Source organism: Cyprinodon tularosa, unplaced genomic scaffold, assembly GCF_016077235.1.
Source record: "Cyprinodon tularosa strain WSP-4 unplaced genomic scaffold, ASM1607723v1 ctg104, whole genome shotgun sequence".
Lineage (NCBI taxonomy): Eukaryota > Metazoa > Chordata > Actinopteri > Cyprinodontiformes > Cyprinodontidae > Cyprinodon > Cyprinodon tularosa.
Window position 1 is genome coordinate 1,315,137 of NW_024037827.1, and position 25,473 is coordinate 1,340,609.

The window sequence follows — 25,473 nt, forward strand, 5'->3', positions numbered from 1 at the left end:
ATTTGGTTGATTCATTTATTGTTGTTCGTCAAACTCTCTGAAATAAATTCCTATTCACTCATTAGACTTAGACAGACCTCGACAGATTTTATTTTGTCATTTTGTACACACAGGTATAAACAAAAAGAAATTCGTTACATACAGCTCTCTGGACTATTTCACTTTTTTTTAAAGTGCAGCCTTGATAAGATAAGCAGCAGTGATAAAAACATTGTGATAAAAAAAGGATGTAAACATATGACTGTATAGTAACAGTTCCAACATTCAGTTTTTTGTTTTTTCATTCATTCATTCATTCATTCATTTGTACACAATTTGTTCTAAAACTATTGGTTCACTTCTGCTCTAAAACTTTGCAACGTCTAAAACACTTCGCTAATCCCTAAAGAGAGATTAAATGTTACTGAAGCTCTTACAAGGTTTTATTCTTGGAGAAGTTGCAGATGATTCTGGCTACAGGCAGGAAGAGCCTCCTGTAGTGGTCTGTGTTCCAGCATATCTAAAGAAAACTCTGACTGGCGACACCCTGTTGTTGTCTATCAACAATAAACCAGGGGCTGAATAAAATATAAATCCTGACAGAACTGCTAGTTTAAAAATGTTGCCTCTAAGTTTTTTAATTAAAAATAAAATATGCACATGAATAAATTCAGGACTTCTGTAGAAATAATTTGGTGAATAAGTGGTTCTGATATAATCAATTCTTGCATAATGGGAACAGACAGAGTGATCAAACCAGAGTCCTGGTTGTCCTGTCCTGCTCTAACAGATGTGTGCTAACTTTTTAAACCCTCCTCACAGCAGTTGTCATAAAACTCACACACAAACATGACAGAGAGAAATATTAATTTTTGAGCCCCTGATATCCAAAAGAGCCTAGCTTTCATTTCAGAGGCGCTGCATTCGAAGCAAATCTTAAACTTCCAACTGGACTTTTTTATAGTCAATGATGATTTATCACAAACTATACAGCGGATTCACCAGATTCCTGGATATGCATGGACTTTATATCATCTGTGTGCAAAAAATGTTACACAAACTACAGAAACAGACCACATTACAGTGTTTTATTGTTTACAGTCTGCACTCATATGAAAGATACAAATATAACAGTCATTCCCCGCAGGAGTTTAGGGCTCAGTTCCCCAAAGTTGGAGTTTTTCTAACAGACACAGCTCAGACTGAAGTGCATGCGCTGAATTTTTTTTATTTATTTTTTTTATTATAAAACTTCACATATTAAGCAGCTTATAAAATGTAAAAAGGAAAATGAATTGCTTCTATCTGAGCATCAGCTGAAAAACGGTCAGTTGCATGGGCAGCTGATTTTCATTGATTTAAGGAGGTAAGACAATTTGCAGATAGAATAAGATGAAAAAACAATCCCCATTATCTTATTTCAACTCCATAATGTTTAAGTTAGCTTTCTTGATGTTTTTTTCTTGCGGGCTGATTGGTTCCAGCTTGTACTCCTTGTTGGCATCAGCGCGGTAATTTATATTGGATCAGTTTCCTAAAGCAAGCTGCCAGTTGGTTCCGCTCTCTAAGTGGTAAACAGTTCAAACTCAGGTAGTGATCTAAGCTTCCAGTGAGTCCTCCTAACTCTTCCTTGCTCTCGTTCTCTCCTCCACAGAACCAGACCCGAACCTCAACTGGATCAATCCCGCTTCTTCCATCTCCTTGCTACTCCTGAACTCTCTCCTCTCGGGTTGACTCTTTACAGGATCCACCAGCCTGCCTGTCCACCCTCCATCCAGCACAAGACCATCCACTGGAAAAGAGACCCAGACAACATGGGATCTCTTTCACTGCTTCAGCCCGTCCCGGTCCTCTCCCCTGGTCAACGGTCTGCAGCCTTCTCGATCAATTCTGTGAATAACCCTTCTAACTCTGCTTTTGTGTCCGTAGTTGTCCCTGCTTAAGAGTTTCTGGTTCAAGCAGCATGTCAGTTTAATAATCCTATTTTAAGAGGAGAAATAATCATTCTCTTGGCAGATCATCTTGTTTACCTGCTCAAAGAAAGGGCAGATTAACTTATTTTAACAATATTTTTTTTTATCTGTTTAGGTCAGTTTTTGCAGTGTAATTCTGAATCAATTTCTTGTGATATGTGATGACAGAAGACAGTTACTGAGTCTTGGCTTAGAGGCTCAATTAACACACTGAGCACTGTGCTCTTGCCCTACTTTTCTTTTTTATGTGTCTCTGCCTGTTATTCTTTTGTTCTGGGGCCTCCATGAACAAACATAGGCCCCAACCCGGCCCCCCGGTATAATTGGCCTACAGTAGAACTGCCACTGGCCAAATAAGATTAAGAATATGTGACTCTTTTTATCCTGAAATTGATCAGAGGTGTCAAAAGTACTTACATTATATACTTAAAAAAAAATGCAGGTTCTATACTGAAGATTATTTGCCTTAAAAAAGTAATGATTCTATTTCTAAAAGTTTTTTTATTAACAATAAATAGATTTAGGATTTTTATTTATTCAATTTGTTAGTGAAAAAAACAAAAATACTGACTTTGTTTATTTTTTTAAATGTTTAAAATTTCAGACCAGATACTATAGATGAAACTGAATACAAGTCCTGTATGAGCGGCTGAAAACTATTTAGAGAGTTTTGGTATTCACAACCAAAAGTTACACACAGAATTATAATAAAACTTGATCAAGATGAACATTTAAGCTCTGATAAAGGGGGGATTGATTGGGATGTTTCCACCCCCCCAACACCTGCATCCATGTCACTATCAGGAGTTTTTCTATCAACAAATTGGGCTCCAACTGGACAGATTCTCTTTGCAATCTTGATTTTCTCTGTTTTTCTTTTGAATTATGTAGGTAAGAAAGCAGCCTAAAGAAAATAATGGGTAGAAAGTTGTTGCGATACATTGTCGCAGAACAATGGTGTAGGTTTTAAAAGAGCTAGCTTCCCATATTAGCATTCCATTTTGCCGGTGGCTTTGGGCCACTAAAAGGCAACGTGCTTCTTGCTGAAGGCTACGCCACGTAGCAACCATATCCCTATGGAGAAATCTGCGCCTGCTGGACTGAGTCAGACTGCCTTTTTCCTGCGATTACTGCGATTTCTTTTTCCTGCTGCAGCAGAGACAGAAGAGCTAATCCAGCACTGCTACTCGTCGAACAATGGGGGCCCCGATCGCTGTTCGCCAAAGGAGCCTTAAGAAGCCCCCGGACCGTGAACGCCTGATACGGAGCAGCGGCGAAGAAGTGCTGCGGCTACAAGCTAACCATTGTTGCTAAAGAGGGAGAGGTCCTGTGCTATGATGAGTTATAAAATTAACCCCCTTGCAAATTGCTTCTTATTGCTGCATCGGGTTGATCCAAATCTCTTTGAGTTGCTGTTGGACAAACGGACTGGACCGAAGATGGGCCTGCAGAAACCGGACCGAGCTGAAGGCCTTCCCTCCACCGAACCAAAAACAGTAACTGCATCCTTCCCCCTCCTCCCCCCTCCTTTCCATCTGATGCTCTGCTTGGGTGAACTAAATGTAGAATAGATAATTGTGTTGGTGTTTTTATTTGAAATAAGCTTTCTGATTAAACTTCTGATGGTTTTTAAAGGTTTCACTGAATGCTCATGCTCACTACAGACCAAACGAGTCAAATGTTGCTGAAGCTAACTGCTACATCGTGAGCTTATTCTCTCTTTGTTTCAGTTGGACCCGACCAGAACCAGAACCCCTGGAGCCAGCTAAGCTAACAGGTCTTTTAGCCTCATCATAGTTGAATGCATTCCTGAGTCATTAATAAATTTTCCACCATAAACTGAATGAAATTTCACTGTTTTGACTGCGGTTAACATCTCTGCATTAGGGTTTATTCACATTTCATCTGCTGCTATTATAAAAGACACTTTTAAATGCATTAAGCCTTAAACTTTGAACATCACAACATCTGATTTTGAAGAGACTTTTAAACCCCTCTTCCCCTCTTACTACTTTAATTTTGCTTATTTTCAGTAGTGTTTAGTGTTTTGCTTAGTTATTAGATATAATACTGTGATGGTAGCTAATAAAGTTACCATTGTATTTTAACTTGTGGTCTTTTGTGTTCATTTTACACAGTGAACGATTTATCACTCAGGTTGGATTCACTTTTCTTTCAGTAGCATCTGAATGAACAGAGACACATTTGGCTGGTGGATAATAACGTTGCAAAGAGCCATAGCCTAAATTATCAAATTTGTTAAAGACAACTGGATTTTTAACAGCTGGATTCAGGAGTCCAACCTTTTAGGAAAGGGGCTAAAACCCTAGTCAGTAAGCAAATTACAGTTATAATCATTCAACTGATAATAAATAACTAGTTTTACCATTAATAAAATTAACCCTATTGACCAACTTCCAGTTCTAGTTATTTCATATATATTTATAATTTTCTGGTAAGCTGGCATCACAAAGTAAAAAGTCACAAAGTAAAAATACCAACAAAAAAGCTACTGAAGTACAGCAACTACATATTTTTACTTAATGACTTGACATCTGTGAAATGTTGTCTGTGCATCTCAATAACCAAAAACAAAAATATGATTGTTTCAGTGCAGCCCGTGAAATGGCTGTGTCCTCCCTCTCTGTCACTTCACACATACCATGTCAAAGACGCACACGGAAAACGACCGAGTCAGCTGTGCAGCTATTAAAAGACTCCAAATACCAAAGTATTGCTATGGGAGCCTGGCCAGTTGTCAGGTTGGAGGATCTCCGCTGAGGCGTACAGCTCCAGCTCCTCAGGAGAGGCGTTAAAGCTGACTACCTGCAGAGGACTGAGAAACAGTGAGTGGGATCCTGCTAACTCATATCCTATAGCCAGGCTCTTAGTTATGATTTTATCTGATTAATGAAGGTGTTATCAGTTTAAATGAAAGCTAAAAGCATAACAGGGATGACAATATAGAAAAGACAATATAGGATAGCACTCTGACTTTACTCCTAATCATGCTGTTAAATAGTAAGTTCAGTATTCAGTGACATTGAGAAGTTCAGTATCTATTTTAGTGCCAGTTTATATATAGAAGCCTTAACTTGAATAAACAGCTGGTGCTTGGCAGCGTAACACAAACTGAAATCATGTTACATGTTGGTTTTATAGTGTTAGATGAGACAAATCTGCCCAGTGAAGAAAGGACCCTAAGTTGGTGAATGAACTCTGGTTCGGAGCAGCATATCCGTCACACATACCTGCTTCAGTACTTTGGAGTCTTGCTGTTGATTCTTTGGAGGTTTTATAGCTACAGGTTTATGGCTTTTATGTCAAAAATAATCAAACCTCAAAGATAATCAACCTTTCGTGTTCATTGTATAGTACTTTACTGGTGGTGTTTACTTCATGTGATAAACCAATGCAGGGAAGTTCAGAAAATATGCAGAGTGTTCAAAATGTGAAAAATAAATATCTGAGAAAGATTTGCATTCGATTCAGTCCCCCAAGTCTGCAGAACCAGGTTTTACTGAACTGATTGCTGCGGTTCTTTTGGGCTTGGCTTCTACCTGCTTTGAACATCTAGAAGCGGAAAATTTCACACTTATATTTCCAAATATACCAAGTCCACTCAGACTTATATCTTAATCAATATTTGGAGATACAATAAATTAAATTGTATCACAATCTAGATTTGGCATAGAGGACATAGAAGAACACGCTTAGATCCAAACCATTCTGTTGTGGCCCTCATATGTGTCCTTCAGGATGGTTAACCTTCCACCAAGGCCCTCATAGCCTCTTACTGGTTTTCTTAGAGGCTTTGTCTTTATTTTCTTTCATCTGCCTTCTCATCCAGTCTGCTTCTTCTTCTTCCCTGCTGAAAAAAATCTACCTCCATAACACGATGCCTCCACTGCCCTGGTGAAATGAGTATTGTATGTAAGCCAAAAATTTTAATGTTAGTCTCATTTGACCAGAGCATCTTATTCCAAGTGTCTAACTTAGGCAAACCTCTGAGGCTTTTACTTGGCGGCTGGATCTTTACCAAGATAAAATTACTTAAAGGTAGACTGATAAAGCCTGTTTTGTTTTCCTTCAACTTAATGTGAAAGAAAAATTAGTTTTTTTTCTGTTTTCGCTTGAAATCCCACAAAATCAAATAAAGTCTATTGATGCAAAATGATAAATATGGTGAGTATTGTGAGTATTTTTGGCTAAATAGTCATGAAAGATAAAAAAAAAAAAAGGGGTTTAAAGAACCATTCAGTTATATGTTAAAAGAGTATTCCCCTTCAAGAGTACAGAGAGGAAAACATATAGATGTCATTTCTAATGATGTGTGTCTATATAGCTGTTTTTTACTTATACAAATATCAATTATATGTAATTAAGCATTTGTTATATAGATAAGTACAGATTTTTTTTTTTTTGCAAGATCATGTTTAAAAATGTTTTCTCTGTCTTTGTTTCAGAACCATTAGAGCCCATAGTTACATAGAAAAATGATTGTAGAGGGTGAGATGCATTCCAATGCATCAGAGACGGTGAGATGATGAGAATGAAAATCTAAATAGTATTTAACATTCATCTCATCACATATTTCTACAACAAATCATCTCTCATTTACAATAGCTTCCATCTTTAAAGTATTCTTTGACATAGCTCCACTCTAAGCCTATAATATGCAATCATGGTAAAATAAAAGAAGAAAGTACTCCTTCTTTTGGCTCCAGGGTCTCACATGAAGAAATAAGACAATCTGGTCCTTAATTAATCTTTAAATAATTTAAAGTTACTCTTAAGTGCAGAAAAGCACACAGCAGATTCCACACTATGGAGGATGCCAGTAAGGAAAGTCATCACCAGTGACCTCAGCAACCAGAAACTGATCATGAGTTCATTTTACGACAGAGTAAAGTCCATCGATCTACAATAGAACAGATCGTTTTAATGTTGAAAACATCTTTCTAAGAGATCCACATCCCAGAAAGGTCAACCCCAAGTCAGGTCTTGCATACTCAGAGGAACACCTAGAAAAAAAACTCTATCTCAGACTCTATGGTAGAGGTCACAGATTAGCGGACTGCGGTCCGGATCTGGACCCACCTGCTGGACTCAAAAATAACAAACGGCCAATCAGGAAATCATCTATATACCAAACTGAACAATTGTTGTTCTCTAGTTCTAAAAACACTTCAGATTTTAAAATGGAAAATGTTCTATTTTTTTATTTTTTATTTTTATTTAAAAAGTCAATGTATAACATGGATGCATAAAAACATCATTTTATTTCAGTGTTAAATTCTGTTCAAGCAATAGATTATAATTAAAAATGTCTCTGGACCTTTACTGGTTGATGATTTTCTTTATTCGGAACTCACTGATTTTTAATTGGTTATCCCTGCTCTATAGGGTCAATTGTTTAAAGTATAAGAAAGATTAAAGAAACTCGTAGGAGACAGAATTCTCTCTCTCTAGCAGAATATAACAGCAACACAAAGATCTCTGAATGAACCTCAAGACTCCCAAAACAATGTACTGTGGACAGATTAGACTAAAGTGGTCCTACAGCACAGCACCGCGTTTAAGGCAAAACCAAACACAACAAAAACACCCTGACTGTCAAGCACAGTGGGGAGAGATGATGATGATGATTTGGGCTTGCTTTGTTGTCACACCACAACAAAGCAAGTCATTGAGTAAATAAGTAACAGATCTGTAAAACAAAATAATCTAGAATCAAATGTGAGGACATGTTAGGCTTGGACCAAACTGGGAAATTAACAGGTCAACGGTACCAAACATAGAATTAAATCTATTTCAGAATGGCTGAAAAAGGCAAAGATTTAGGGTGATCCAATGATCAATTTAAAGACCAGACACAAACCTTATCAAAGCAAAGCTGAGCAGAAATAAAATAAAATAAAATACACAAATGTCTAAGCATCTTAATGAACTGGGAAAACTTTGAGAGAGTGTAACACCTAATTTCTCCAAAAAATGTAAAAAACTGATTAAACACATTTTGATTCCTACTGATAAATGCAGATAAAAAAAAGAAAAAAAAAAAAACACAAAGAGGGTTAGCCTTCCTAGATTTTACTACAGAAAACTTGGAATCTGTGTGCTTTTTGAGATTATATTCAAGATTTATTTCAACCTAATGTTGGAAACCACTAAAAAGTTTGAATACATAACAGTTTTTGCCATGATTGTATATTGCCAATTATGTTACTTTGCAAGGAGTCATGTTTTTATTTCAGTTTTTAGTTTGGAAAAATAAATCCTGGGTCTACTGCTAGAGAAGGTCTTGTAAACCACAAATAGTCCAAAGGCAAAGAAAATAATCCCACTTGTATGTGTTCAAGATTTAACTTTTAAATGTGAGCTTTTGGTCAGAAAGAAAATAAAAAGAACAAAATAAACAGACAGGTTTAATGCTATTTAAGTAGTCTATTTTATTGTGGATCTGGGGATTTCTTATTTAGGATTATTTAAGTCCCATTAAGTCTAAGTCCCATTTAATCGCTGCTCTTTAAAAATGCTTCTTTTTAATAGTTTTTGTCTTTCATTACTCTCTGTGATATATTCCTCTGTGGCATTAGGAGGCCTCTATGTTTAGGCTTCACCTTAACCAGAGGATTTTACTGCTTCCAATGATCAGGGCAGAACTACTATGTTTAAACCTGCAGTTCATGTTGTACTCAGTAAGCTCTGGTGTAGCTCTTTCTGATTTAAAGTTCACATTAAAAAGTAAAAAGTTGCATTGATACAAGTCTGCAAAATGTTTTGCCTTTGAAAAAAAATGCTTGAAATTTGCATTTAAACTTCGTGGAGTTAACCAAATAAATTTCTTCATGGGTCTCTGTGAAATATCTTTTTGAAAGAAATTTTAAAACAAAAAAAGCATTTAAAGTTTGAACTTTTAAGCCTTAAAATAATTGGGATTTAATTTAAATTGTATGGGCCGGATTTATCAAGATCCAATTTTGCGTGCAGTAATTTGCGCTCGCAAACTGGAATTTTGCGCGAGGGGCTGAACCATGGTTTGCGGGTGATTTAACAAGAGCGATTGCGTAACTGGTGGCAGGTGCAAAACTGTTGGAGACGCCCTATTTAAATGATGGTTTTGCGCGTTTTGTGGTTTGCGGCAAAGTAGTTTGTAGTCTGTACAAACTAGTGCATTAAGAAATTTAAATCTTACAGTTACCCCCAACAAAAAAATAAATAAGTATATATATATATATATATATATATATACATATATATATATATATATATATATATATAAATTGGCAACCTTTATTCCCTAAGGTGGTATGTGCTGCAGTAAAAAAAAAACTAAAAAAAACAGGTGTTTTGTATTGGCCTGTGACTGTGGATGAGATCCCCGCAGCATTGGCATGTTGCTCCACAGGTGCAGGGGGAGAACCCCGACCCCGTCGGACAGCACTTCTGAAAAAACGAGATTGGGAGATCCCAGCTCTCGCTGCAACCGTACGCTGGAATGACCCAGATGCAAAAAAGTGCAATGTTGCAAGGAGTTTTGTGATATCTGGTATTGCGTGGGTCCTCCTTGTGGCTGGCTCCAAATCCATTCGGAGTTCCCCCAACAGCTCCAAAATGGCAATGCTGGATAAACGACATGTTTTGATGATCGTTTCCTCGTTCATTGCAAAAATATTCACACGGAGTGAAAAAATGCGTCCTCTGCGTCTCCTTGCTTCATTTCCATGTCTCCTTCTTGCGACAATAACCGCTGCCATGTGTGCGCAATTACGCATACAGACCATTTGCACCTTCTTTTGAAACGTGTTAAATATAGAGTCAGATACCGTTAGCAAAATTGCTTTCAGGTTTAATAAATCACTTTGCGAGTGCTAAATTAATATATTTACATGTTCTCCTCCCACAAGACGCACTTTTGCGTGTAAACGCCCCATATTGCATATTCATTGCAGAAAAAGTACTAAATGGATAAGAGGCGCTATTTAGCACGTTTTAAAGACCAAATCCTTTTAGCACGCTGTTGATAGATCAGTTTGTACATTTTTTAGCGTGCGCAGTGAAATAGCTCACGTTTTTATACACGCAAACCTTTGATAGATCCGGCCCTATTACTTTTAAATTTTCTTTTTGTTAAGCTAATTTGAAGTTTAGTTGATTATGACATTGTTGCTCCAGCTTTTAAAACATAGACAAAGATATTAAGCGGTATTTTAAAGTGTTTAAGTGATTTGAGTCAACAGTTTTATTCTGTTGCTGTTTCTTATGCTAATTATGCTAAACAGGAAGCGGTAAAACATTTTCATTTATTTAAAGATATTCCATATAAGTTCTGTTATAGACAAAGAAGTATATTAAATTGTCATTGTTATATTAATGTGTGTTGGTTTGAATTAGATTTTAGGTTAAAGTTTTTGCTCGACCTCTTGTATTTGAATCTAAGCTGAAATAACCATTTTAGCTTAGCGCTAACACCTAGCTGCTAGGTGTTGGAGGGAGTGTTTGCATGTTTTCTGAATAAAATGTAAAATTTTCAGTCATTTTGTACAAACATCTTGAGTGATTTTGCTTTCATTATGACATTTTCCAGAACATTCTTCCAGACATGGACCCTACATGGGCCACAACCATCCTCGTGGTTCCTTGTGTGGTGGTGCTAACAGCTGGATTTTTTTACCTTTATGGAGCAATTATCAATTTGCTGTCTAAAACATCGGTGCGGAATAAGGTGGTGGTTATAACGGATGCTTTATCTGGGCTTGGAAAAGGTAACACCTGAATAAAAAAATGTTGGGGTCTTTGAACACTTTTACTAGTTTTTGTGTCTGTTTATTTCTTGTGAGAAGAATGTGCAGCCGTCTTCCACAAGGGAGGAGCCAGGCTGATCCTCTGTGGGAAAAGCTGGGAGAAGCTTGAAGATCTTGCAGATGAACTGGCGAATGCTTCGGATCCTTCAGCTGTAAGCATGATCAGCCTGAAACTAGATGAAGCACAGCATGAATGATGCTGTAGTGAAAACAAACATCCAATATCCTCCCTCCGCCCTTTTTATAATTCTGGAGAGTAAGACATTATTTCATCTTTTCTATCATCTCCATCATTTTGTTTTGAAGAGAATATTTGTTGTTGTTCAGTGGTGAATGTGTCTAGTGCAACGGTCTTCAACGTTTTTAAGGCTAAGGCCCCCCAAACTGATGTCCAGATGGAGTGGGACCCCCTAATTATCAGTGGTAAAAGTTGAAGTATCAACTTGACCTCTTTACTCAAGTAAAAGTTAAAAAGTATGTGCTCCAACAACTGCTTAAAGTTTAAAAGGATAAACTAACCTTTAAAAAAACAGCCAGAGGCCACTATATGAATGGAGAGCTCAATTTTTCAATATTTCTAAAAATTCTTTCAGATAGGGCCAAGGATGAGGGAGGTCTTGTTGGTCTCCGTCTCCCGATACGCTCTCGCCTGTGTCCGACCTTTCAGACATTTCAACATCTTTTTCTGAATCCCACATTGTAGCATGGCATAGACAATTCACGTTAGCAGTTTGATTTCCTTTAGCTAACCAATGAGTGTTTGCGTTCTATGACTCATCCAATTACACTAGATGAATGCGCCAATGATCTGCATTGGATGGCGCACATGATGTGAAATAAATATTTATTAACATTAAACCAAAGCCAAGAGTAACGGGTAACGTTTGCTTTAAAAATGTAAGGAATAGAAAGTACAGATACTTGTAAATAATGGAATAAAGTATAGATACCTAAAAAGTGTAATTAAGTACAGTAACAAAGTATTTTTACTTCGTTACTTGACACCTCTGCTAGTTATATATATTGTATGAAATTGTGTTTTATCAAACTGGTCCTATAGTCACTCTATTACAGATGGAGTCATCTAATGAAAATAATTTTGTTAAAGTAATTTATTAAAGTTGTTAGGTTCAAAAATGTAGGTTCGTAAAAGAAGGACTGAGTTCACACAGAAAGGGTTTCTTAAACAGCTTCTGCAGAAGGGGAAAGAGCCAAACCCAACACTCCAACTCTCTCTCTCTGACCCTCCTCCTGCAGTGCCTTATTTATTAACAGAACATAACACATGGTTACAAAACAGAGTATTGTTCTGAAAGGACGATTGATTAGGTCATAAGACAGGATGCTCTACTGACTGAATCACAAGGCAGAGTGAAGCATCTCCTTGCATCAATGTTTATATGTACACACATTAATTTAATAATCATCATTGAATAAACCTAACAAAAGTATTTCTGATTCAGATTCCTGGTTGATGGGACAGGTGTTGTGAATGAAACGGTGCCCAGCTTGAAAGAGCTCCTGTGTGTCGCTAAATGTGAGCATTGATGATTGAAAGACATCTTCTGCCTCCATTGATCTGTTTACTACAGTCTGTTGAATTCATGTTCATGTGGATTTAAAGACATTTCAATTAGTAGGAAAAATTACAGGGGGGAATTTTAAAAAAGTCTAATCGACCAAAACTTTTGCAACCCCCATCCAGCACCTCCGTGGACCTCATGTAGTTTGGTTGTGGTACAGTTGATTGGAAGCACTCAGTTAAAAGTATAGAGAACAATCTTTTATTTACTGGTGGATCATCTAAATAAGTGGTCCTCCTAACTGTCTATTATTCTGGTGATATGTTTACGTAAGGCCGTCCTACATGCTTGTCCCGTTAGCTATCTTTTTGAGCGCATGCGCACTTTCAGGCATATATCTGTGGTGAGCTACGGTTTCAGACAGTCATTGAAGCTCACCTTTCTCACTGCGGTTCTTTGAAAATGGTCAAGGGTCATAACAGAAAAGGTGTCTATGAAGTGTATGAGAAGAAAAGAAAGGCCTCAGAAGAGGCAGATATATCCCAGAATACTTTGCGTGGAGAGCTTTACTTGCAAAGCATTAAGGGATTTGCTGTTTACAGCAGCCCACTGTCACCATAGGCTGTCGCTACCCGACAGCGGAGAATAGTAGCAAAGATGCCGCATGCACCGCTCAGTGGAGGAGAAGTTACGTAAAAACAGAACAAAAAGTAGTGATCATCTGTCCGAACTGCCAGTTAACTGAGTTTGCTATAAAGTTCTCTATATAGTCCCTGCTTGATATATTGATTAAGGGATTTAGGGGTTAGGATGGACAATAAGCGTGTATAAGCTATGAAAACAGCAACTTTTAAACAGAGTGTGCACAAGGAGAAACAGGCTTTAAAGTGGAAAGGGCAGGTCTTTTAAGAAATTTGCAAAAATCCTCCACAATACCTTTAGGCTTCAAATACCTACAATACATTACAGCTAAAATTCTACTTTAAAATACTGCACTTATGGTAAAATGAATGTAAAAGCAGTTTTTCATATGGGGGTTATAAAAAAGAGCCTAATTCAGGATTTATTACCTTAGGAAAAATAGCTGAAAGTCAGCTCCTCATATTTACTGCCTTTCTCAGACGTTCCCACCAAAAATTGTGCTGCTTGACTTTGGGGACATGGACAGCATGGCGGAGGCCATCGCTGAGATACTGGAGTGCTACGGCTGCTTGGACGTGCTCATCTTTAACAGCAGCATGAAGGTCAAAGCTCCAGCACAGAGTCTGTCTCTGGAGATGGATAAGCTTCTAATGGACAACAACTACTTTGGTCCCATCACTTTGGCCAAAGGTAGCCGATTGGAGCATGTTAAACTTTTTTCATTTATTTTGTTGGATATGATAATGTAACAGTGACGGTGGTACCTCTGTTTTTAGGTGTGCTGCCCTCCATGATCTCCAGGAGAAGTGGTCATCTGCTGCTGGTTAACAGCATCCAGGGGAAAATTGCTGTGCCTTTCCGCACTGCATGTGAGTTTGGAAGGAATAAAAGTACAATTAAATAGTTAACCAAGAGATCGGTTTCCATGATAATAGTGGGGCAGACAGAGCACCAGAACGGGGAAGAGGCGGCGGCTGGCTATTGGAGGTAGGACGATAAAACAGTCCTTCTAGGGCTAAATTAAAACAGCTTTTTTAAAATTTATTTCTATCACCGGATTACACAGTCAAATTGATTCAAAGTTTTCTATCTAAGGAAAACCAGTTGATTGCATTAACTCGGAAGCAATCCCTCACACAAAGCATGCTTGTAGCAACAGTGGAGAGGAAAAACTCCCTTTGAAAAGGAAGAAACCTCCAGCAGAACAAGACTTGGTCTGAGCGGCCATCTGCTGAGGCCCACTGGGGTTCAAGGAGACAGAAGCAGACATAGAAAAAGAAGCATAGATACAAAAGGCAACTGTCAACCATCTCCACAGGCGGCCCTGTCCAGGAAACACACAGCCAGGCAGACGAGCTCCGAGCCAGCTCCCATGTCAGAGGATGAAGAGAGCACATCCATTTAGTCACAGTCAGAGAAACAGGACTACACTAAAAAAACAGGCTGATCTGGAACATTTATAAACAAAGGTGTTAATGTCTCTCCAGGATGGAGTCACAGCCAAACAGGAAAAGACGAGGTGAAGCTACTATGAGAAAAAGCAGAGAGAGCAGAACGTTAGAGATTGAACTAAGAAATTCTGCAGAATTTGAGAATAGAGATGGAATGAAGCAGAATGATGAAAAAGTAGTCCCTATGTCCTCCAGCAGTCTAAGGCTATAGCAGCATAACTATAGAGTAGGGCTGGGTACCGAACTTCGGTACTTTTATGGTACCGACCGAAATGCTTCGGTTCTACAGAGTATCGAAACATGCCTCGTCTTTCGGTACCAAGTTTCGGTGATTGGCTGTAACACTTAAGGTGATTGCGTCATCCAGGAAAAATACACAGGTGGTCCCGCCTACAGCCAGGGTTCATGTGAACTGGTTGTGAGCGTCGCGGAACCCCTTTAAAATGCCCCCCAGGTCAAACGTGCGGCTTCACTTTATTAAGACTGATGCTAATAGTGCGCAATGCAATACATCGTGCACGGAAATAATTTAAGAGCAGAAAGTCGCTCGGTGTTTGACTGCAAGAAGAGCGGACCACAGCCAGCGCGACCATCCTCCTCTCAGCAGCCCGTGGGCAGAGCAAAGCCAGAGCGGAGTGAATAATGCGAGACACTCATGGAGAATGCTGCTTTCAAACCGGACGCAGCAGGGCCAGCAAAATCACGTCTGCTGCTTCTTTTTTGCTGCTTGTACCAGCTTCTGACGCACGGCTGAAGAAGCTTTGCTGCTCTGGCTGCGTGGTCGAAAAGTGGGTCTGACGCGCGTTGGGCGGAGCTACTCTATCCTTTATTTGCCTTGCAGCTATATTTGCTGTGATCAGTGGAAATAAAGTAGTTTTATTATGTTTTTAAGTGGGAAAATCCACCTGAAAACTTAATCGGTGCAGTCAGTTCATCCGGCCTTCCAATATTTCTGTCGGAGCCACTCAGACCCCCACATCCCAGCGGTGCGCTGTCAGTAGGATCCCATTCAACGGGCTTGTATGTCAGACATGGTCATTTTTCTAAAGGAAAACTGCTAAGTAAAAAGGTCCTCACAATCTAACAGTGAATATTAGACACTGAATTTTTTTTTTTTTATGTAAGAGGAAAAATGTAAATGGAAAAATCAGAGCTTAAACAAAACTCAAGATTTTTACTTTTTTATGTTGTGTAATTTTCTTTTTTTTCTCGAATTGATATTATAAAACTGGTATCGAAAAAAGTATCGTTCAGGAACCGGTATCGAAGTGAAGGTATCGGTATTGGTACCGGAACCGAAAATTTTTTAACAATACCCAGCCCTACTATAGAGATAGAACAGGATAAGCTGAACCAAGTAATAAAAACTTGTGAAAACACCTTAAGACGGTATTGAGACAGATGTTGCAGAACTACATTTACACAGTAACTAGAGGAAGCTTGCTGAAACTGCTACAGAAGATGGTTTAGCAATGCATTAATTTGAGTCTGCACACTTATACAACAGCTACTACTTTTTTTTATTTATTTTTTTTACATATTTGGTTGTCAGTTGAGTTGTAAAGACCAGATGTCACATTCAAAGTGGAAAATTTGACCTTGTTTGAAAGGTCTACCATTTTAAAGAGATGCTTGTACATTTCAGAAACACTGCATCTACTGCCTGTCTGCATATGAGTCACATCATGTCAGACTTTGTTTGTAGGGACTAAGCTTTTTGTGCCTGCAATCATTTCATTAAGAAGTTGGACTGTTGTGTTCCAGATGCAGCTTCCAAACATGCAGTTCAGGCTTTCTTTGACTGCCTGAGATCTGAGGTGGAAGAGTTCGGCATCTCCGTCAGCACCATAAATCACACCTTCATCAGCTGCTCTGCGTCCCAAACAACGGAGGCGGCAACCTCAAAGTCCCTGCTTTGGTCCCGTGAGTAGAATCTGAGGTTTGATCCCAGACGCTATTAAGTTGGTTCTGTGAAGTTTAAAGGCTTAAATATCACTTTGCAGTGTTGTTCACCCGGAAGCCACGTGGTGTTTCTCCAGACGAGGCCACCACTGAGATTGTAAGGACCTTGAACAACAAGAGGAAAGAAGTTCTAATTGCTCCCTCGCTTCCAAAGATGGCCATCTACGCCAGGTCCTTTTTCCCTAACATGTTTTTCGCTGTGATGGCCGCAGGAGTGAAAAACTCTGCTGCCTCTGAGAACATGTAAAGATCCCTCTATGATGTCATGGCAGTTATCACAGAATGTTTTATGACCACAGCTCACATTAAACTATTAATCTCAAAATAAAATGACTGAAGCAACTCCAAAGAACCTCTTGGCCAAAAAGCCCAGAATAGTTCTGTCATCCTGTCTCTTTTTCAGACACTGTTGTTGTGATTCTATAGTTAAATTCTATTCCCAGCCCGCTGGGAATTTATGTTTCTGATACTTTAAGATGTTTATTGCCCTCCCCTGTAGGGGTGGTAAAATATCTTATTTAATCAGGTAGTATTTCAGCTGTTATATACTGTTTATGACACACAGTCCTACAAACTGTGTGTTAGAACAATAAATGAAAGAGTGATTCGAGCACTAATCATGGTCAAACAGTTATTTCTGCACATACATGGAATAAATTCACCACAACTTCTGTTCAAAATATGAGTTTATTAACAAAAATCATTCAGCTCCAAGTCAAACATATTTCAGTTTAACACTCTCAACTAAGACTAGTAAAACTCAACTAAACTAAACTAACTACTATGTACAAAGAGGAAGGGGAAAACGGTTGAAAAACATATTACAGTTTAAGATGGATTCTGTGTTTGAAACCAAAGTTTATCTGGAAGAATTTGGGATATGATCAAATTAGCTTTTCACTAATTTGAAAGAAATTGGAATGTTTTCAGACCAATTCACAATGCAAATCCATGAGGTGAATAAAACATTATTTGGCCAAATAATGTTTTATTAAATGATTTGCTTAATCAAGAACCAAAAACCTTTAGTTAAATGATTCTTTACCCTCTTTGAAATAGCTAGCAGCGAATAGACATCATGTTTCCACTAAATGACTCTTGGTCATACTTGGCAATGGAAATGTAATGAGCATCTGAAGAACACATGAACACTAATGTTATACCAGTGTTTAAATCCTTAGTGAATAAAGCTTGTCTAAGCTTTAGCAACAGCTCAACATATATTCCTGTAGCATAGCGTAGCATGCAGTCCATTCTTTAGCATCAATTAGTGTTGTCTTTACTCAGCAGTAAACACACAATATGAATAGCATCATCAAAAGACATATTGTTTTTCCTGTCCCTAATCATGCCAGACCTGCAAACCTTTTTCCATGTCCGTTTGGAAAGCTTGAGTTTCATCCAGTTTTGCAGCTCTGCAGTCAGGGGTTCTTTGTCTCAGTCTCACACCAGGGCATGCTCCTCATCCAGTTTGGCTCTGTAAGTTCTGAAACTCAAGAGAAATGTGTTGCAAAGGTTTTGTTTGCAGCAGTTAGGTTCTGAAGAGTTCTGACTCATCCTTGATGGTTCTGGGGATCTGGTTTCCCTGGGGCCTGCATCTCCACTGTGGGCCACAGTGGGCCCCAGCTTTGAGCGCAGGAGCAGAAGCAGGCTGGATCAGACGAGGGAGAAAGAGAGAAGAGGCAAAAAAAAAAAAATCCTGTGTGCTCTGTGGTTTTGTTCTGTCCTCACAGGGAGGGGGGTAGGTTTTCACACCTCTGTGACTTCCATGTGACTGCTTGTGGCTGCTTTGGCTGAAAAAGGGGGGCTGCTGAAGTCCCCCAGCTGTTATTCACCAAAGCTGCGTTTTCTTCTCTGGTCATCCTATCAGGATGAAATATGGACACTGCTTCCCAATGTCCAAAAAGTATGATCATGGCTTATTGGCATAACAGTCCCCCCTTTGATCTGGAAATAAAAGATGCAGTTCTTTGTTTTCAGATCACAAATAGGTCCATAAAGCCATGATATCTGGAGCGGTGATGAGTCAGGTTCCTGTTGGCAGGAAGAAAGTTCATTTAGGGTTTGTATCTTCTCCAGTGTTTGTCCCTGGAGGATTTGTTGCAGGTCTGGCAGAAGCTGACCCTATCTTATCATAAAACAGCTCATTTTCTCCAGAGGTTTTGCGTCTGGTTGAAGCAGGTCTGGCAGGAAAGTCTGACCCTGATACACAAATATATACATTCCAAACAAAATTTCCTAACACCTTCATGATGCTGTTGTTCAACCTTCATCATTTCTCAAGTTGTGAAACAAAAGAAAGAAAGGATAAAACAGGTTAAAGTATGTTAGAAATGATCAGGAACTATCATATTCTTGGATATGATAAGTTTTACCATTAGCTTGGAATTGTAGTACTTTGTGATTGGTCAGAGAAGCCAGTAGCTCTGTGAGAACTGTTTTGCAGATCTGTTCTAAGTTTTCTTTTGTGGTTGTTTCTGTAGCTTGTTGATACCCCCCTTTACCAGTGTAAACCTTTGGTTTTGCATTGTGATGTGAAGGCTTATGACCTTCATCTTGGTGAACCACTGGGGAACTGAATCTGTGTCTGTTTCTGGTCCTGTTCTTTGTTTGAAGGTTAGAGGCTCTAAGCTTGCTTTGAAATCTATCTGATTTGAGACGTATTTCCCAAATAAGCTGAGCATGTCTGCGAGTTTCCTGCATAGAAAGGTTCTCTATCCTGCAATGCATTGCTACATCATATCGTACACTTTCATGAAGATTTTGGATGAACAATGCTTTAAATGTGGGATCTTCTTCGTCAATATCTGGAGAACTGCAGCCCTCAAAATAAACCTGTCTCAAGCGAAAGTAATATTCTCTGGGTGTTTCATGTTCTCCTTGGAGAACTAAAGATGCCTCAAGCGTTGCTAACGCCGGATCTCTGTAACCAGAATATTCTTCTCTTAATGTTTGACAAAGAGCTGAATAACTTTCTCTGATTTTTGGAGGAAGAGATTTTATGAAAACATGGATGCTTCTAGCTGTTGTTTTCCAAATCAACTTCAATTTCTCACGAGAAGAAGGAAATGGCAAGTCTTTTAGACAGTGCTCAACTTCTTGCAGATAATCAGCTATGTTGGAGTGTTGATTTTCTGGGTCAAAAATATCAATGTCTTTGGCCAAGGATTCAATTTGTTGAATTCTATGGTCACTCGGTGGACCTGGCCTGTCAGGAAGCTGGTTCTGCTCATTAAGTGGTGGGGGGGTTTCAGCTAACCTTTGATGACACAAGGGAGACTGGTTCTCCTCAGAGTTTTTCAAGCTGTGAACTTTGGCACTTGGTGCTCGGTCAGCGGAGTGTGAGACAGAGATTGGTTTGCATGGCTGTCCTTTGCAAAATTTTAAACTGCTTGAGTTTACCAAGTGATCTACTTGTTTCTCTCTGTCTGCGACACTACTTTGACTTTGAACATCTTCAGATCTATTTAGTGTTAACTCAGAGTTTAGAGACTTTTTACCTGCTTCAGGAACTGTTCTCCTTTTGACTGGGGTGACCTCCTGCTGATTCAAAGTCTGCTTGCTTTGTTTATTGCATAGCTCCTCAGAGAGGGGGGTCACTGTTTGTTCTGAGGCATGGTCAGTCTGGCCACATGGGTCTTTGATCTTGTCAGCTCCTGACAATAAAATGTTTGCAGCACTTACTCTGTGGCAGATCATCTGATATTTGGCTTCTAACTCAGAGTACTGTTTAGCTTTTATTTGGGATTTAAGCTGATAAAGAAGCGTGAGCTCACAGAGTACATCTGTTATCAGAAAGTTTCCATTTGGGTTTTGAATTAAATTAATTAATTCTTGAATCTTTTCTTCACATAGGCTGAGGTTAAAATTGTTTAGGTTATCCTGCTTTTCTGGAGATAAGTGGATAAGCTTTGCAACAATTTGTTTCTGTTTCTCTATGCCTATGGAGTCAATTATGTGCCCAGAATTGAGGATGCTTGGATCCATTTTCAGCTGATGGCACAAAAACACAAGTTATGAAGAAATTTCAAAAGAACACAATCCAGTCAATACCCACTATACTTGTATATTTACATATACATATTGTAAGGACTTATTTTTATGTGTGTAGAAACGGGTCATCTTTAAACCTGTGATATCAAAGAAACACTTTTCTTTCAGTGTTAGAAATGCTACACCTTGTTTAGGATTTACCAGCTATTTTAGCGCATGCTTTACCTGTCTCTGAGGATTTCTAAGCAGTGTGGCGCAAAGCTTACCTTTTAAGGACTTACAAGCAATTTAGCTTATGATTCACCCTTTTCTGTGATATCAAAGAAACACTTTTCTTTCAGTGTTAAAAAATGCTATACCTTGTTTTAGGATTTACTAGCTATTTTAGCGCATGCTTTACCTGTCTCTGAGGATTTATAAGCAGTTTGGCGCAAAGCTTACCTTTTTAAGGATTTACTGGCAAATTAGCTTATGATTCACCTTTCTTTAAGGTATTTTAAGCAATTTAATTTGAATCCACCCCCTTTCGATTGGGTAGGACCACAGATTAACTTACGTTAAATCTGGCAATAAATCTTTTTCTACACAATATAAAATAAGTGTTTAGGAGTCTTATCAGACAAATAGACAAAGGGATTTAGGTTAAATTTCGAGGCATCTAACCTATTTTGGACTGGAGGTGACTTTGAAATAGCACAACTTGGGAATTTTCATTTTTGGGATGTGGTTATAGAAACCACAAATGGCAGCATCTAGTTATAGATGTGCATACATTTTGGTCGACAAAATCAAATTAAATCTTTTAGTTTTAGTTGGACCGAAGTGATCAGATTGATTTGAATCATCTGAGTTTTGCTTTGAAGTAAAGTTGGTTATCACTAGCTGGAGAGATATTTTGGAGTTATTAGATGTTGTTACATTTTCTATATTTTGATGCTCCAATAATGTCAAAGGTTATATTTTCTTCTCATATAAGCTAAGACATTTTGTATTGGATTCTTAGGTTGTGACTTTAAGATTTCATTATTGAGTGGTGAGAGCTGATGTTAATGCTTTCACACAGTTTTCAATAATGGCTCTAAGTTTATTCTCATATATGTGCAGAATGACTGTTATATTCGATGACCACCAAACTGAGACACCAATTAAATGTTACATTCAATGAGCCCAGTAGCATGGGACGCTAAATAAATGTTACACTTAATGGGCCCAGCAATCAGGGACGCCATATTTATGTTGTGATTCTATAGTTAAATTCTATTCCCAGCCCGCTGGGAATTTATGTTTCTGATACTTTAAGATGTTTATTGCCCTCCCCTGTAGGGGTGGTAAAATATCTTATTTAATCAGGTAGTATTTCAGCTGTTATATACTGTTTATGACACACAGTCCTACTAACTGTGTGTTAGAACAATAAATGAAAGAGTGATTTGAGCACTAATCATGGTCAAACAGTTATTTCTGCACATACATGGAATAAATTCACCACAACTTCTGTTCAAAATATGAGTTTATTAACAAAAATCATTCAGCTCCAAGTCAAACATATTTCAGTTTAACACTCTCAACTAAGACTAGTAAAACTCAACTAAACTAAACTAACTACTATGTACAAAGAGGAAGGGGAAAACGGTTGAAAAACATATTACAGTTTAAGATGGATTCTGTGTTTGAAACCAAAGTTTATCTGGAAGAATTTGGGATATGATCAAATTAGCTTTTCACTAATTTTAAAGAAATTGGAATGTTTTCAGACCAATTCACAATGAAAATCCATGAGGTGAATAAAACATTATTTGGCCAAATAATGTTTTATTAAATGATTTCCTTAATCAAGAACCAAAAACCTTTAGTTAAATGATTCTTTACCCTCTTTGAAATAGCTAGCAGCGAATAGACATCATGTTTCCACTAAATGACTCTTGGTCATACTTGGTAATGGAAATGTAACGAGCATCTGAGGAACACATGAACACTAATGTTATATCAGTGTTTAAATCCTTAGTGAATAAAGCTTGTCTAAGCTTTAGCAACAGCTCAACATATATTCCTGTAGCATAGCGTAGCATGCAGTCCATTCTTTAGCATCAATTAGTGTTGTCTTTACTCAGCAGTAAACACACAATATGAATAGCATCATCAAAAGACATATTGTTTTTCCTGTCCCTAATCATGCCAGACCTGCAAACCTTTTTCCATGTCCGTTTGGAAAGCTTGAGTTTCATCCAGTTTTGCAGCTCTGCAGTCAGGGGTTCTTTGTCTCAGTCTCACACCAGGGCATGCTCCTCATCCAGTTTGGCTCTGTAAGTTCTGAAACTCAAGAGAAATGTGTTGCAAAGGTTTTGTTTGCAGCAGTTAGGTTCTGAAGAGTTCTGACTCATCCTTGATGGTTCTGGGGATCTGGTTTCCCTGGGGCCTGCATCTCCACTGTGGGCCACAGTGGGCCCCAGCTTTGAGCGCAGGAGCAGAAGCAGGCTGGATCAGACGAGGGAGAAAGAGAGAAGAGGCAAAAAAAAAAAATCCTGTGTGCTCTGTGGTTTTGTTCTGTCCTCACAGGGAGGGGGGTAGGTTTTCACACCTCTGTGACTTCCATGTGACTGCTTGTGGCTGCTTTGGCTGAAAAAGGGGGGCTGCTGAAGTCCCCCAGCTGTTATTCACCAAAGCTGCGTTTTCTTCTCTGGTCATCCTATCAGGATGAAATATGGACACTGCTTCCCAATGTCCAAAAAGTATGATCATGGCTTATTGGCATAACAGTCCCCCCTTTGATCTGGAAATAAAAGATGCAGTTCTTTGTTTTCAGATCACAAATAGGTCCATAAAGCCATGATATCTGGAGCGGTGATGAGTCAGGTTCCTGTTGGCAGGAAGAAAGTTCATTTAGGGTTTGTATCTTCTCCAGTGTTTGTCCCTGGAGGATTTGTTGCAGGTCTGGCAGAAGCTGACCCTATCTTATCATAAAACAGCTCATTTTCTCCAGAGGTTTTGCGTCTGGTTGAAGCAGGTCTGGCAGGAAAGTCTGACCCTGATACACAAATATATACATTCCAAACAAAATTTCCTAACACCTTCATGATGCTGTTGTTCAACCTTCATCATTTCTCAAGTTGTGAAACAAAAGAAAGAAAGGATAAAACAGGTTAAAGTATGTTAGAAATGATCAGGAACTATCATATTCTTGGATATGATAAGTTTTACCATTAGCTTGGAATTGTAGTACTTTGTGATTGGTCAGAGAAGCCAGTAGCTCTGTGAGAACTGTTTTGCAGATCTGTTCTAAGTTTTCTTTTGTGGTTGTTTCTGTAGCTTGTTGATACCCCCCTTTACCAGTGTAAACCTTTGGTTTTGCATTGTGATGTGAAGGCTTATGACCTTCATCTTGGTGAACCACTGGGGAACTGAATCTGTGTCTGTTTCTGGTCCTGTTCTTTGTTTGAAGGTTAGAGGCTCTAAGCTTGCTTTGAAATCTATCTGATTTGAGACGTATTTCCCAAATAAGCTGAGCATATCTGCGAGTTTCCTGCATAGAAAGGTTCTCTATCCTGCAATGCATTGCTACATCATATCGTACACTTTCATGAAGATTTTGGATGAACAATGCTTTAAATGTGGGATCTTCTTCGTCAATATCTGGAGAACTGCAGCCCTCAAAATAAACCTGTCTCAAGCGAAAGTAATATTCTCTGGGTGTTTCATGTTCTCCTTGGAGAACTAAAGATGCCTCAAGCGTTGCTAACGCCGGATCTCTGTAACCAGAATATTCTTCTCTTAATGTTTGACAAAGAGCTGAATAACTTTCTCTGATTTTTGGAGGAAGAGATTTTATGAAAACATGGATGCTTCTAGCTGTTGTTTTCCAAATCAACTTCAATTTCTCACGAGAAGAAGGAAATGGCAAGTCTTTTAGACAGTGCTCAACTTCTTGCAGATAATCAGCTATGTTGGAGTGTTGATTTTCTGGGTCAAAAATATCAATGTCTTTGGCCAAGGATTCAATTTGTTGAATTCTATGGTCACTCGGTGGACCTGGCCTGTCAGGAAGCTGGTTCTGCTCATTAAGTGGTGGGGGGGTTTCAGCTAACCTTTGATGACACAAGGGAGACTGGTTCTCCTCAGAGTTTTTCAAGCTGTGAACTTTGGCACTTGGTGCTCGGTCAGCGGAGTGTGAGACAGAGATTGGTTTGCATGGCTGTCCTTTGCAAAATTTTAAACTGCTTGAGTTTACCAAGTGATCTACTTGTTTCTCTCTGTCTGCGACACTACTTTGACTTTGAACATCTTCAGATCTATTTAGTGTTAACTCAGAGTTTAGAGACTTTTTACCTGCTTCAGGAACTGTTCTCCTTTTGACTGGGGTGACCTCCTGCTGATTCAAAGTCTGCTTGCTTTGTTTATTGCATAGCTCCTCAGAGAGGGGGGTCACTGTTTGTTCTGAGGCATGGTCAGTCTGGCCACATGGGTCTTTGATCTTGTCAACTCCTGACAATAAAATGTTTGCAGCACTTACTCTGTGGCAGATCATCTGATATTTGGCTTCTAACTCAGAGTACTGTTTAGCTTTTATTTGGTATTTAAGCTGATAAAGAAGCGTGAGCTCACAGAGTACATCTGTTATCAGAAAGTTTCCATTTGGGTTTTGAATTAAATTAATTAATTCTTGAATCTTTTCTTCACATAGGCTGAGGTTAAAATTGTTTAGGTTATCCTGCTTTTCTGGAGATAAGTGGATAAGCTTTGCAACAATTTGTTTCTGTTTCTCTATGCCTATGGAGTCAATTATGTGCCCAGAATTGAGGATGCTTGGATCCATTTTCAGCTGATGGCACAAAAACACAAGTTATGAAGAAATTTCAAAAGAACACAATCCAGTCAATACCCACTATACTTGTATATTTACATATACATATTGTAAGGACTTATTTTTATGTGTGTAGAAACGGGTCATCTTTAAACCTGTGATATCAAAGAAACACTTTTCTTTCAGTGTTAGAAATGCTACACCTTGTTTAGGATTTACCAGCTATTTTAGCGCATGCTTTACCTGTCTCTGAGGATTTCTAAGCAGTGTGGCGCAAAGCTTACCTTTTAAGGACTTACAAGCAATTTACCTTATGATTCACCCTTTTCTGTGATATCAAAGAAA

General features: G+C 38.6%; 3 protein-coding genes across 4 annotated transcripts; 1 reads left to right on the plus strand and 2 right to left on the minus strand.

The window, feature by feature from the left end:
* The first annotated feature begins 4,641 nt into the window (after positions 1-4,641).
* LOC119781931 (dehydrogenase/reductase SDR family member 7C-B-like) lies at positions 4,642-16,686 on the plus strand. 2 transcript variants are annotated; one of them, XM_038282580.1, is made up of 8 exons: positions 4,682-4,798; positions 6,419-6,490; positions 10,543-10,720; positions 10,799-10,911; positions 13,404-13,614; positions 13,701-13,793; positions 16,140-16,298; positions 16,379-16,686. In XM_038282580.1, the coding sequence occupies exons 2-8, from the start codon at positions 6,449-6,451 to the stop codon at positions 16,582-16,584; spliced, it is 1,002 nt and encodes a 333-aa protein (XP_038138508.1). In that variant the 5' UTR covers positions 4,682-4,798; positions 6,419-6,448; the 3' UTR covers positions 16,585-16,686. The 2 variants fall into 2 exon arrangements, with proteins under 2 accessions (XP_038138515.1, XP_038138508.1); XM_038282587.1 differs by lacking the exon at positions 6,419-6,490 and having other exon boundaries at positions 4,642-4,798.
* Positions 16,687-18,129: 1,443 nt separating this feature from the next.
* On the minus strand, positions 18,130-20,452 carry LOC119781944. Its single transcript, XM_038282600.1, has 2 exons — positions 19,399-20,452; positions 18,130-18,628 (listed from the first exon to the last, which is right to left on the minus strand). The coding sequence occupies exons 1-2, from the start codon at positions 20,322-20,324 to the stop codon at positions 18,610-18,612; spliced, it is 945 nt and encodes a 314-aa protein (XP_038138528.1). The 5' UTR covers positions 20,325-20,452; the 3' UTR covers positions 18,130-18,609.
* A 2,493-nt stretch (positions 20,453-22,945) lies between these two features.
* Positions 22,946-25,268, minus strand: LOC119781952. Its single transcript, XM_038282613.1, has 2 exons — positions 24,215-25,268; positions 22,946-23,444 (listed from the first exon to the last, which is right to left on the minus strand). The coding sequence occupies exons 1-2, from the start codon at positions 25,138-25,140 to the stop codon at positions 23,426-23,428; spliced, it is 945 nt and encodes a 314-aa protein (XP_038138541.1). The 5' UTR covers positions 25,141-25,268; the 3' UTR covers positions 22,946-23,425.
* Between the last annotated feature and the right edge of the window lie 205 nt (positions 25,269-25,473).